Consider the following 14,435-nt stretch of genomic DNA (forward strand, 5'->3'; position numbering starts at 1 on the left):
ACACCCCCCCCCTTGATTATGCTAATGTACGAATAAAAGGGAGGCACGGAGAGGCTTGAGGGTCTTTGCCTGCCATCTCACCTGAAGAAGCATGTTGCCCGTGTGTTTCCTGATCTAAAGCGAGGCCCGTTGGTTTAGGCCAACGTACATCACCACCGTCCTGCAGGGAGCGGGACCCCGGGATTTTGCGATCCCACATTACTGTGCCAGAGACACAGTGAGAGGAAGTGAATCTGAAGCCTAACAAAAAACCCCTGTTGTTCAGAGCAACTCGATGACTCGGTTTAGCTCCAGATTCTGGGTTGCTGAAGGATAATTAATCACCATTTACAGAGAAATTTCACACTCTTTTGCTTTAAGCATCCAGTTTGCTGGAATTGCATGAAACATGTTAAACACTGCTTAGAAAGTTCCCGTTACAGCTTCATCATTTACAAAGTGATTATGATTCACACACACACACACACATACACAAAGAATCTCTAATGGAATGTAGTCCTTTAGCATCACGGCAGGAAATAAAATTTTATGATAATCTTTCTAAATATCCAAACTGTCATATAAATATTGGGGAACTAAAATACTGAACCAAAAGAATCTCTTCGGAGAATTAGGAAGATTTGTCCTCTTCTTACTTTTGATGCCGGGGGGAGGGGCAATGTTTTCATATGAAGCCCAATGGCCTATGTAGCCAATGGGGTGGGGTAGGGAAAGTGGTGGGATTCAAATACGTTAACAACTGGTTCTTTGTGTGGATGCCACTTCCAGAAGTCCATTCTGGGCCTGGGCAACAAAAAATAATAATAATTAGCTACCGGTTTTGCCAAAGTAGTGTTAACCGGCTGAATCCCGCCACTGGGTAGGGAATAGAACAAGTGTCATTAAATATATTGTCTTGTTTTGGAAGCATGATAACTTTTTATGTTATTTCCATAAGAGAAGGAAGAAAGGATACAGGAAACAGGAGACAGGAGACAGGAAACAGGAGACAGGAGACAGGAGAAAAGAAAAGAAAAAAGAAAAGAAAAGAAAAGAAGAAAAACCTACCTTTATTTTTCATAGGACCAGAAAGTCATGAGAAAATCAGGCATGTAATGAGTGTGGAAGGAAACCTATGAGATCAATGCACCGAGGGACTCTTTTATACAAAGTAATATGTAAATCAAAGGACCATTTCTCTTTTAATTGAACCAGTTGGCTTCCCTTTTTAGGCTACCCTCACCGACACAAACAGAAAAGGAAACTTTAGAATAATCTTTCTAAAAATCCAAACTCCCATACAACTATTGAGGAAACATCTGGACCTAAAGAATCTCCTTGGAGAATTAGGAAGATGACTGCTCTCCTCACTTGTGACACCAGGGGACAATGTTGTCACACAAAACCCCATGGAGTCTGCACCCTGTGGGGGGTGGGGTAGAGAATAGAACAAGTATAATTAAATATTGTCTCATTTGCATCTGTCTTTACACAAAGGGAAAAAACAGACCAATCTATCAAAAACAGTGCCATAAAAAACAGAATAGAAATACAAGTTAAGATAGGCAAGAAAATGGTAAGTGAGCATCTGTCCAGCCTAGACGAGTTAAAATCACCAGGACCAAATGGATTACACCCCAAGGTTCTCAAGGAACTGGCAGATGTGATCTCAGAACCACTGAACTATATTTTTCAAAGCTCCTGGAGCACTGGCGAACTACCAGAGGACTGGAAAAGAGCTGATGTAGTTCCCATCTTCAAAAAAGGGGAAAAATGGATCCAGGAAATTACAGACCTATCAGCCTGACCTCAATACCTGGAAAGATTCTGGAAAAGATAATCAAACAATGAATCACCGAACACCTAGAGGCAAACAAATTCAATACTAAAAGCCAACATGGGTTTGTCAAAAACAGATCATGCCAGACAAATCTTATTGCATTCTTTGACCAAGTGACAAAATTAGTGGACCAGAGGAATGCTGTGAATATAATTTACTTGGACTTCAGTAAGGCATTTGACAAAGTAGACCACAACCTACTACTTGAGAAGATAGAAAAATGTGGGTTAGACAGCATCACCACCAGATGGATCCATAGCTGGCTGACCGGCCGTACTCAGCGTGTGGTCCTTAATGGAACCGCATCTACATGGAGGGAAGTGTGTAGTGGGGTGCCCCAGGGCTCTGTTCTGGGCCCAGTGCTCTTTAACATCTTCATCAAATATTTGGATGAGTTGGCCTTCCTTTTCAATATAACACCCAACAACAGGGAAAAAAAATAGGGGCACTTTTGTGAATCCTTTTCTATCAATTTCCCTCCATTTATTAGTTGGAGCAAAAATGATCCTCTGGCTAAACTTGTTATTCTTATTTGCATCCCTTGCAGGTAATGTTTCCCTATATGTAGAGTTTCCTTCCATTTGCTGTTTCTGTTTACAGGAGATGTCACTAAAACATCTTTTTTCTAGGTGTCTGATCCGAGTCTGTGCAGTTGGTGGAGTCTGGAGGGGCTGTTAGAAGACCTGGAAAATCCCTCCATCTGTCCTGCAAGGCCTCTGGATTAACCTTCAGTGCCTACTAAATGCACTGGGTGAGACAAGCTTTGGGAAAAGTCCCGGAATGGGTTTCACATATACATCCAGATTCAGCTAACATTTATTACTCAGACAAAGTGAAGGGATGCTTTATCCCCTCCAGGGACAATGACAAAAGTCAGCTGTATCTACAAATGAGCAGCCTGAAACCAGAGGACAGGACAGTCTATTCTTGCATGGCAGACACAGGGAGAGAAGTGAATCTGACACCCAGCAGAACCTTCTCTTCCTCCTAGCAACTTTCCAAATCGATTTAGCCCAGAAGATTGAATTTATATATTATCACTGAAAAGCAGCAGATGAAGTTCCATCATTGCTTATTCCAGAGCTGATCTTGAAAGAAACTGTAGAGAACCTGTTTAGCTGTAGGGCAGGGTATGTGTTGAAAATTTCATGGCAGTATAAATGAAGTACCTTTGGTACTTAGTGTTGTGTTCTGGGCCTGATGAGGCAACTCAGCAGGCCCAGAAATGTTGCAAATGGTCCCGGCAACCTAAAAGCTGCCCGGGACCAGACTGGCTGGCGCCAGACTTCTGCGCATGCGCAAGGCGCAAAGAAAGAAGGATTCCTATTGGCTGGACTGCCTGGGGGTTGGAAAACTATAAAAGGCCTGCATGCCTGTTTGCAGATTGCTTGGAGTAGAGTTAAGGAGCAATAAAAGAAGTTTGGTTCTACTATGTGTCGTGCTTCAATGCCTCGAATCCTGAAACACAAAACTTAGTGTCCAGGAAAGTGTCAGTGAAAGACCAAGATTTCTTAAATGTTTGTTGGAAATATAATTCTAAGTAAAGTCATTTCAATTACTTGAAATCTGGCCCCAATATTGGTCAGATATTATTTTCCTGTTCAATCCCCTTTCTTTCTTTCTTTCTTTCTTTCTTTCTTTCTTTCTTTCTTTCTTTCTTTCTTTCTTTCTTTCTTTCTTTCTTTCTTTCTTTCTTTCTTTCTTTCTTTCAATTTTTTTATTTTATTATTATATTTTTACACTGCCCATCTTGCAATTGAGAGCAATTCTAGGCTGCTTATACTTCAATAATATAATATTGACAATAATGACACTGTTTCTTTTCTACAGGATATTCATTTTTCATTCATTCATTGCCAAGTTAAGAACTGAATTAATAAGGAACACCTCACAGGCTTCTAATATAATATCCTTGATTCCTACTTTGAAACTCAGAGGTATATATGTAATTCAAGTGTGGGATTCAAATTGTGCCTTATAGCTTGGTCTGCACTGTTGTTTTGGGTTTCTTCAAAAGAACATGGTCAAGCTAATAACAGTGAAACAAATACTCTTAACTCAGATGTACCACCTTTATCATGTTGGGTCACTAACATGGCTAATTAAGGAATTTTCACCCTATGATTTCTTTTTCACACCATAGAACCCTTTTATGAAATGAGGAGATTCTGCCAGACCTTGCTTTATATACTCCAGTGCAAATCTGACCTTCACCTTAATGCACTCACAATAAAACACACAACAGTCTTGATTGTTCCTCAGATGGGAACCTCATTTGAAAAGCATGTCCTTTGCCATCAATTCCCCTCCAGTCTTTAGAGAGAGCAAGAATGATCCTGTGGGTCAATGTGTTATCCTTACTAGCAGTCCTCAGAGGTAATTTGTTCTATATTGTGTTTCTTTCCATTTAAATTTTTGTATGGAGGAGAGCTCACTGAAACTCCTTTCATTTTAGGTGTCCAATCTCAGGCCCAGTTGGTGGAATCTGGGGGAGATGTGAAAAGACCTGGAGAGACCCTCCAGATCTCCTGCCAAGCTTCTGGATTCACCTTCAGCAGCTATGGCATGCACTGGGTGAGGCAGGCTCCAGGAAAAGGACTGGAATGGGTTGTAAGCATCTCTCCTGATTCCAGTGGAAAGTTCTACTCAGACAAAGTGAAGGGACGCTTCACCATCTCCAGGGACAATGCCAAAAGCCAGCTGTATCTGCAGAAGAACAGCCTCAAACCAGAGGACTCAGGCATCTATTACTGTGCAGGAGACACAGTGAGAGGAAGTGAATCTGACACCAGGCAAAAATGTTCTCTTCCTTTGAGCAGCTTTCCAAACTGATTTAGTCACAGAAGGTTGATTTCTTGGACTTGGACTTCAGTAAGACATTTGATAAAGTAGATCACAACCTACTACTCGATAAGATAGAAAAATGTGGGTTAGACAGGAAAGAAAACAGGGAAAAAATAGGGGCACTTTTGTGAATCCTTTTCTATCAATTTCCCTCCATTTATTAGTTGGAGCAAAAATGATCCTCTGGCTAAACTTGTTATTCTTATTTGCATCCCTTGCAGGTAATGTTTCCCTATATGTAGAGTTTCCTTCCATTTGCTGTTTCTGTTTACAGGAGATGTCACTAAAAATCTTTTTTCTGGGTGTCTGATCCGAGTCTGGGCAGTTTGTGGAGTCTGGAGGGGCTGTTAGAAGACCTGGAAAATCCCTCCATCTGTCCTGCAAAGCCTCTGGATTAACCTTCAGTGCCTACTACATGCACTTGGTGAGACAAGCTTTGGGAAAAGTCCCGGAATGGGTCTCACATATACATCCAGATTCAGCTAACATTTATTACTTAGACAAAGTGAAGGGATGCTTTATCACAGCAATTCTCAACCTATGGGTCACGACCCCATTTGGGGTCGATCAACCATTTCACGGGGGTCACCAAGCAAGGCTGTCTGCCATTTTCTTTCCCGTTTCGGGCGGGTGCCTTACCTCCCTTGGGCTGGGCCAGCTGGTTGTCGGTTTGCTCCATCTCTGCCGCTTGCCAGCTACGCCTCAGCTGGCGCAGGGGGCAGAACCATGCATGCGCGGTGCTCGCGGGCAGGGAAAGCCCTCGACTTACGACCGGTTGGGTAGTCCTCGACTTACGACCGGTTTAGTCTTCAAATTATGACCGGTTTAGTCCTTGACTTATGACCGGTTTGGGTCGCGGCATTAAAAAGGTTGAGAACCACTGCTTTATCACCTCCAGGGACAATGACAAAAGTCAGCTGTATCTGCAAATGAGCAGCCTGAAACCAGAGGACAGAGCTGTCTATTCTTCCATGGCAGACACAGGGAGAGAAGTGAATCTGACACCCAGCAGAACCTTCTCTTCCTCTGAGCAACTTTCCGATTTAGCCCAGAAGATTGAATTTATATATTATCCTTGAAAAGCAGCAGATGAAGTTCCACCATTGCTTATTCCACAGCTGATCTTGAAAGAAACTGTAGAGAACCTGCTTAGCTTTAGGGCAGGGTATGTGTTGAAAATTTCATGGCAGTATAAATGAAGTACCTTTGGTACTTAGTGTCCAGGAAACTGTCAGTGAAAGACCAAGATTTCTTAAATGTTTGTTGGAAATGTAATTCTAAGTAAAGTCATTTCAATTACTTGAAATCTGGCCCCAATATTGGTCAGATATTATTTTCCAGTTCAATCCCCCTTCTTTCTTTCTTTCAATTTTTTTTAATTTTATTATTATATTTTTACACTTCCCATCTTGCAATTGAGAGCAATTCTAGGCTGCTTATACTTCAATAATATAATATTGACAATAATGACACTGTTTCTTTTCTACAGGATATTCATTTTTCATTCATTCATTGCCAAGTTAAGAACTGAATTAATAAGGAACACCTCACAGGCTTCTAATATAATATCCTTGATTCCTACTTTGAAACTCAGAGGTATATATGTAATTCAACTGTGGGATTCAAATTGTGCCTTATAGCTTGGTCTGCACTGTTTTTTTGGGTTTCTTCAAAAGAACATGGTCAAAGTAATAACTGTGAAACAAATATTCTTAACTCAGATGTACCACCTTTATCATGTTGGGTCACTAACATGGCTAATTAAGGAATTTTCACCCCATGATTTCTTTTTCTCACCATAGAACCCTTTTATGAAATGAGGAGATTATGCCAGACCTTGCTTTATATACTCCAGTGCAATCTGACCTTCACCTTAATGCACTCACAATAAAACACACAATGGTCTTGATTGTTCCTCAGATGGGAACCTCATTTGAAAAGCATGCGTGAAATCCATGTGCAAAGAAATATATAATTAAACACAATAAGGAGGTGCATTTATATGCAGCAATATGTAAATAGAGACAAAATATTCCCTTTAAAAGGAGGCATTTGGTTTTCCTTTCTAGGCTACACCCACTAACACAAAGTTTGTGCACTTCTCGAAGTCCTTTGCCATCAATTCCCCTCCAGTCTTTAGAGAGAGCAAGAATGATCCTGTGGGTCAGTGTGTTATCCTTACTAGCAGTCCTCAGAGGTAATTTGTTCTATATTGTGTTTCTTTCCATTTAAATTTTTGTATGGAGGAGAGCTCACTGAAACTCCTTTCATTTTAGGTGTCCGATCTCAGGCCCAGTTGGTGGAGTCTGGGGGAGATGTGAAAAGACCTGGAGAGACCCTCCAGATCTCCTGCCAAGCTTCTGGATTTACCTTCAGCAGCTACGGCATGCACTGGGTGAGGCAGGCTCCAGGAAAAGGACTGGAATGGGTTGCAGGCATCTATACTGATTCCAGTGGAAAGTTCTACTCAGACAAAGTGAAGGGACGCTTCACCATTTCCAGGGACAATGCCAAAAGCCAGCTGTATCTGCAGATGAACAGCCTCAAACCAGAGGACTCAGGCATCTATTACTGTGCAGGAGACACAGTGAGAGAAAGTGAATCTGACACCAGGCAAAAACGTTCTCTTCTTTTGAGCAACTTTCCAAACTGATTTAGTCACAGAAGGTTGAATTGGTATACCGTCATTGAAAAAGCAGCATATAAAACTCCATCATTGCTTATTCCTGAGCTGTTCTCTGAATAAGCCATAGGGAACCTGTTTAGCAGTACGGCAGGTGATGAACTGGGGAAAAAAATGGCTGTTCAGGTAGTTTTTGACTTACAACAGCTTATTTAGTGACTATTTGAAGTTGCAAGGGCACTAAAAAAAGTGTCTTATGACCATGTTTTTACACTCGTGGCATCCCCATGATCACATGATCAAAATTCAGACTCTTGGCAACTGACTCATATTTATGATGGTTGCAGTGTCCCCAGATCACATGATCCCCTTTTGGGACCTTTGGACAAGCAAAATCTATGAGGAAGCCAGATTCCCTAAGGAACTGTGTTCCCCAGTGGTTTTTTTTTTTTTTTTTTTAAAGGTGCTAGAACTCACACACGTCATACAATCCGCCTTTCCTACCCTACAAGGTTCCATCCAAAAAAGGTGCCGGAACTCCATTCTGGGCGTTCCAAGACAAAAAAAGCCCTGGTGTTCCCAATGTAACAATTACAGTGATCTACTTAACAGTTGTGGAAAGAAAGGTTGTAAAGTGAGGCAAAACTCAGTTAACAAATATTTCACTTAGCAAAAGAAATTGTGGGCTCAATTGAGGTCATAGGTCAAGGACAACCTGTACTAATTATGTATCATTATTATGTAATATTCAAGAAACTATCAATGATATATCAAGGGTTCTAAAATGTTTGTTGATAAATTTTTTGATCATCTCTGATGGACTTGTAATAAAGCAAAAAAAAATAAAAATGAGGGCCAGATTTTAATTACTTAGAAGGCTTTTTTCATATTATTTTCTAGTTCAATCCCTCTTATTTCTCTCAATATTTATTTATATAATTAATTAATTTATACATTGCCTATCTCGCCATTGAAAGCAACTCTGGGCAGCTTATATTACAATATTGTAATATTTCCAATACTCAACTGTTTTATCCATTTCTACAGGATATTCAATTTTCATTCTTTCTAAATTAATTTACTTTCAGTTCCCTGGTTCCTGAAGCTCTTCTCCGTTGCTAACTCAAATGTGTTAACATTTCACTTACGGTCTTTAAAGATTTTTTTTTAAAAGGATTTTTGTGCATGCTTATTCTATTATGCTGAACAATTTTTGAGCGGAGGTGAAATTTTGCAGGTCTTTGTTTTACTTACGCTAATAAAAACCTGCCCTCCTATTGTTCTATGAATAGACAGAAAGAAAAGAGCATGTCTCCACTTTTCTTAAGAGGGGAATGCTATTTGAGAATCATCACCATCATCATCATCTTAGCCACTGTCTATCCACTGCAGGATGAAGGCCTCTTCTGCATATTTCCAACCAATATGGTCATCAGCTTTCTTTTGCCAATTGGGTCCACAATCCATCTTGTTTTAAGTCTCTTTTATGGATGCTTTTGATCAAGTGGGATCTATTCTATGACTGCCTTGGTCCACCAGCCATCAGTTCTTATTGCTATGTGACCAGTCCATTTGTATTTCAGTTCTATTTCAATTTATATGTATATAATAATAATAATAATAATAATAACAACAACAACAACAAGAACAACAACAACACCATTGGCATTGCTTCCATCTTGGGACAATATCTGTAATACCATCAAAAATCCACATCTGCCTATCCCAGGTCCTTGGGAAGGACTCGATAGGTAGACAAAATGCCAAATCCAGTCTGAACATCTGGCTGACTGTGCGATGATCTATAATAATAATAATAATAATAATAATAATAATAATAATAATAATAATAATAATAATAATAATAATAATAATAATAAAAAGTTGGAAGGGACCTTGGAGGTCATCTAGTCCAACCCCCTGCTCAGGCAGGAAACCCTATACCATTTCGGACAAATGGCTGTCCAATTTCTTCTTAAAAACTTCCAGTGTTGGCGCATTCACCACTTCTGGAGGCAGGTTGTTCCACTGGTTAATTGTTCTAACTGTCAGGAAGTTTCTCCTTAGTTCTCGGTTGCTTCTCTTTTTGGTTAGTTTATATGTAAGGGTGTAGATATATACATATGTTGTATGTAGCATGTTTATATGTGTGTTATGCATGTGTACACTTTTGAGAGTAGGCAACAGAATTTCATTTTTAATGTGTGCCTGTGTGCCCACTGGAAAAAAAATGATAAAGGTTATTTATCTTTATCTTATTCTTTTACTCTTTTGATGATATATACTTTCATTATTTATCTTATCTTTTTTTTATTTGAGAATAAGACATGTAATTTATGTGCAAAACAATTGTACATGATTAATAAGCCAAAGGGCTATTATTTTAATTGATTTAATTATATTTTAATTACTGTAATGTAGAGGTTGTCAAGCCCCTGGGCTTGACACGAACCGGTGGGGGACAGGTAAGGAGCAGCCAGCGGCCAGCCGACATCCGTGTTCCGACCCCATGTGCCGCCCGACGCCCGAGGACCAGCTGGGCGTTGGCGAGACCCGCCATGCACCGCGGCCGTGTGACTGGGCACCGGGGGAGTCCCGAAAGCCGGCTGGGCGTCAGAGGTTTCCTTTGCTTTTTTTAGGGCTGGAAAATGACATAAAGGAGGAATGAGCTGAATGCATGAAGGAGCTCTTTTATCTCATCCAATATGCAAATTGAGACACAATTTCCTCTTAAAAGAGCCCCATGGATTCCCTTTTCAGGCTACACCCACCAATACACATTTTGCTCACTGTCCCAAATCCTTTCCTGTCCATTTCTTCAATTTCTTACAAGGAGCAAAATGTGGTTATACTTGGTATTCTTACTAGTAGTCCTCAGAGGTAACTGTTTTCTCAATACAGAGATTTTGTGTCCATGTTCTCGTTTTATATGCAAGAGATCTCATTAAAGTCCTTTTCTTTTTAGGAGCCCAATCTCAAGTACAGTTGGTGGAGTCTGGAGGGGATGTGAGAAGACCTGGAGAGTCCCTCCGTCTCTCCTGCCAAGCCTCTGGATTCACCTTCAGCAGCTATGAGATGGGCTGGGTGAGACAGGCTCCAGGGAAAGGCCTGGAATGGGTTGCACTCATCTATAGTGATTCCAGTGGAAAGTTCTACTCTGACAAAGTGAAGGGCCACTTCACCATCTCCAGGGACAATGCCAAAAGCCAGCTGTATCTGCAAATGAACAGCCTCAAAGCTGAAGACACGGCCGTCTATTACTGTACAGGAGACACAGTGAGAGGAAGTGAATCTGAAGCCTAACAAAAACCTGCTGTTGTTCAGAGCAGCTGGATGACTTGGTTTAGCTCCAGATTCTGGGTTTCTGAAGGATCATTAATCACCATCTACGGATAAATTTCAGACTCTTTTATTTTAGGTATCCAGTTTGCTAGAATTGCATGAAACATGTTAAACACTGCTTAGAAAGATCCCATTCCAGCTTCATCATTTACAAAGTGATTATGCTTCACAAAACCAAAACCAAAACCAAAAATATCCCTTGAATGGAATGTAGTCCTTTAGCATCATGGCAGGAAATAAAATTTTATGATAATCTTTCTAAATATCCAGTCTGCCATACAAATATCGAGGAACCAAAATACTGGACCAAAAGATTCTCTTCAGAGAATTAGGAAGATATGTCCTCTTCTTACTTTTGATATCGGGGGTGGGGGGTTGGGGGGTGGGAATGTTGTCATATGAAGCCCAAGGGCCTATGTAGGGAATAGAATGTGTCATTAAATATTGTCTTGTTTTGGAAGCATGATAACTTTTTATGTTATTTTCATAAGAGAAGGAAGACCTGGAAGTCTTCTAATTCAGTCCATGGTTGTACGAGATTAAAAAGGAAATAAGAGAATCCCAGCACCCCAGGAAATTCAATCCAAAATAGGGTAATTCTTCAAAACATATTTACTATCGCAAAACAAAAGAACAATTTAGGTCTGTCTATCCTACTCAGGGATAGTTAGGACTACGGAAAAAAAGCAACAATAACAACATTGCAATCAGCCTGACTTCCATTGAGGACCTGCATACTGCATCAGCCAGAAAGAAGACTGAGAAAATATCTACAGATCCCTCACATCCTGGACATAAACGGTTTCAATGCCTCTCTCAGGATGCCGCTATAAGGCATTGCATACCAAAACAGCTAGACACAAAGATTGTTGTTGTTGTTTTCCCCCATGCCATCAATCTGCTAAACACCTAACTCCCACAGCACTGTCTTATGCCTAAGGATATTTATTCATGTAGTAGGGCTGTATTGTTGTTATCCTTCTGATCTTCTCATCTTTTTTCATCTTCTCATATTTCCTACTACCTTCTCCTATTGGTATCTTATGATTTATCACTTGTTTGTATCTTATGATTTATGATTGTATCTTATGATTTATATGAAGAACGGCTGCAAGACTTGGGTTTGGCTAGTCCAGTGATGGCGAACCTTTTAGAGACCGAGTACCCAAACTGCAACCCAAAACCCACTTATGCATCGTCGGGTGCCGGGTGGGTGTGGCCCATTGGGTGGGCGTGGCCCATTGGGTGGGTGTGGCCCATTGGGTGGGTGTGGCTGTGGTGGTAATGGCAGACTGGGTGGGACTAAAAAGTTCAATCAATCAATTCCAACTTTGCAAGATCTTTTTTTCCCCGCGAGAAGTTGAAATTGACTTGATTGATTGAACCTTTTTTTTTGTACACAGCGGCCGTGGCCTAAAGCAAAAAGGTTTTATAAAACCCAGCTGAAGGCCCAGGACTGGGGCGACGGTGCATGTGCCCACAGAGAGGGCTCTGAGTGCCGCCTCTGCCACCCGTGCCATAGGTTCGCCACCACTGGGCTAGTCTAAAGAAAAGAAGAAATAGGGATAACATAATAGCAGTATTCCAGTATTTGAGAGGCTGCCACAAAGAAGAGGGAGTCAAATTATTCCCCAAAGCACCAGAGGGCAGGACAAGAAACAATGGAAGGAAACTGATCAAAGAGAGAAGCAACCTGGAATTAAGGAGAAACTTCCTAACAGTAAGGACAATTAACCAGTGGAACAGCTTGCCTCCAGAAATTCTGGGTGCTCCATCACTGAAGGTTTTTAAGAAGAGACTAGACAGTCACTTGTCTGAGATGGTTCTCCTGCTTGAGCGGGGGGGCTTGATTAGAAAACCTCCAAGCTCCCTTCCAGCTCTATTCTATTGTCAACTTTGTTGTTTGTAGGTACACTGAGAGCTTGTGCACTGGAGACAAATTCCTTGTTTGTCCAAACACTCTTGGCTAATAAATAATATTTCTATTCCTAAAATTATTACTTACTGAAGTGCAAATCTCCCTTTTATCCTAAAGCAGGGGTAGGCAACCTTGGCCCTTTTATGACTCGTGGACTTCCACTCCCAGAATTCCTGAGCCAGCCACGCTGAGGGGAAAGGGAGAGGTTTCCAAGCTGAGCCATGCTGGCTCAGGAATTCTGGGAGTTGAAGTCCACGAGTCATAAAAGAGCCAGGTGGCCTACCACTGTCCTAAAGGATACAGTAGGTAGATAAAAGTGCCAAATTAAGTTTAAGCTTCTGGCTCGCCATAGTGAAGAACCATAATAACAAAGCATGTCTGCCTTGATTGTATGTGTATATCTGTCTCTCTGTGTCCCTTTGTCCATATATAATGTAATTTAGAAATCATGCTTGTAGTGTGTAAATAAATGTATAACTGAATGTCTTGAGGGGCTCTTTTATCCAAAGCGATATGTAAATCAGGACACAAATTCCCCATTAAAGAAGCCTGAAGGTTTCCCCTTTCAGGCCACACTCATTAACACAAAGCTTGTGCACTTTCTTGAATGCTTTCCTATCAGTTTCCCTCCAAGGAGCAAAAAATGACTCTGTGGCCAAAGTTGGCGTTCTTACTAGGAGTCCTTGGAGGTGAGGCTTCCCTCTCTACAGCATTTCCTTCCAATTCCTGTTGTTGTATGCAGGAGATGTCAATGAAACATCTTTCTTTCTAGGTGTCCAGTCAGAGGAGCAGTTGGTGGAGTCTGGAGGGGGTGTGAGAAGGCCTGGAGAGTCCCTCCGCCTCTCCTGCCAAGCCTCTGGATTCACCTTCAGCAGCTCCTACATGCACTGGGTGAGACAGGCCCCAGGGAAAGGACTGGACTGGGTTTCAGAGATACATCCAACTTCATCTGGGATTACATACTCAGACAAAGTGAAGGGCCGCTTCACCACCTCCAGAGACAACGCCAAAAGCCAGCTGTATCTGCAAATGAACAGCCTGAAAGCTGAAGACACGGCAGTCTATTACTGTACAAGGGCACAGTGTGGGGAAGTGAATCTGAAGCCAGACAAAAACCTTCCTTTCCTCAGAGCCACTCTGCAACTTGATTCAATCATGGATCCTGGTTTAGTCAATAAGGATGGATCACCATCCATTGAGAACTTTAGGAATCTTTTGTTCTAGGAATCCAGTTAGAGACTTTACCCACCAAAACTGAAAAATGATGAAAATGGCTTGAAAATTCCAGTTTCAACTTTCTTTGTTTACCAGGTGAGGGGCACCTAATGTGGATTTTGTAATTTGTTAACTAACACACAGCTACTTTGCATTTTAATTTGATTTATTTTCTCTCTTTTAAAATGATGTTATTAGCTTTTAACATCCCTAAATTGATAAACAGGCTTGAGACTATCTCCAGATAAGAAAAAAAGTTTGTTACTACAAATTGGGGTCTGGATTTTTCTCTTTTGTGAACTCCAAACAACCTTCTGCCTTACAATGTATGCCCCTTCTGACATCAGACTTCATTTTAATGAACATGTGTGATATTATAGGTTGCAAATATGTAACAGGTTTGACTACATGTTACTGATTCCCTATGCAAAGGGGAGGTTACTTTTATCCTGCCTGATCAACTTTCCTCCTGCATTTTCTTTGTTGTGTTAACTATAACAAGGAATATAAGATGGGTCTTGGGATTCTCTCTATCCTTTTTCAGAGAGAGATCCCATTTTATCAGGTTATCCTAAAAAAAAAACTACTTTTAAATGATCTTCCAACTCAGTTGCTTATTGGGAAGGTAAACTGAGGCAGAACCTAGGGCCAGATTTAGCTATCACCGATGATCT

General features: G+C 40.9%; 1 pseudogene and 3 gene segments (V, D, J or C); all 4 read left to right on the forward strand.

The window, feature by feature from the left end:
- LOC107298727 overlaps window positions 1–7,316 on the forward strand; it is a 14,341-nt gene extending 7,025 nt beyond the window's left edge. Inside the window, 1 exon segment of the V gene segment in view lies at window positions 6,940–7,316. Coding sequence covers window positions 6,940–7,316 — 377 coding nt within the window.
- On the forward strand, window positions 4,122–4,780 carry LOC114923522. The segment is given in 3 exon segments: window positions 4,122–4,195; window positions 4,275–4,585; window positions 4,763–4,780. Coding segments are annotated over 3 exon segments (375 nt in total).
- A 2,734-nt stretch (window positions 7,317–10,050) lies between the features above and the next one.
- On the forward strand, window positions 10,051–10,682 carry LOC107298728 (annotated as a pseudogene).
- A 2,438-nt stretch (window positions 10,683–13,120) lies between these two features.
- On the forward strand, window positions 13,121–13,770 carry LOC107298729. The segment is given in 2 exon segments: window positions 13,121–13,235; window positions 13,319–13,770. Coding segments are annotated over 2 exon segments (534 nt in total).
- Window positions 13,771–14,435: the final 665 nt, after the last annotated feature.

Source organism: Protobothrops mucrosquamatus, unplaced genomic scaffold (genome assembly GCF_001527695.2).
Source record: "Protobothrops mucrosquamatus isolate PMUCROS unplaced genomic scaffold, P.Mucros_1.0 scaffold4225, whole genome shotgun sequence".
Classification (NCBI taxonomy): Eukaryota; Metazoa; Chordata; class Lepidosauria; order Squamata; family Viperidae; genus Protobothrops; species Protobothrops mucrosquamatus.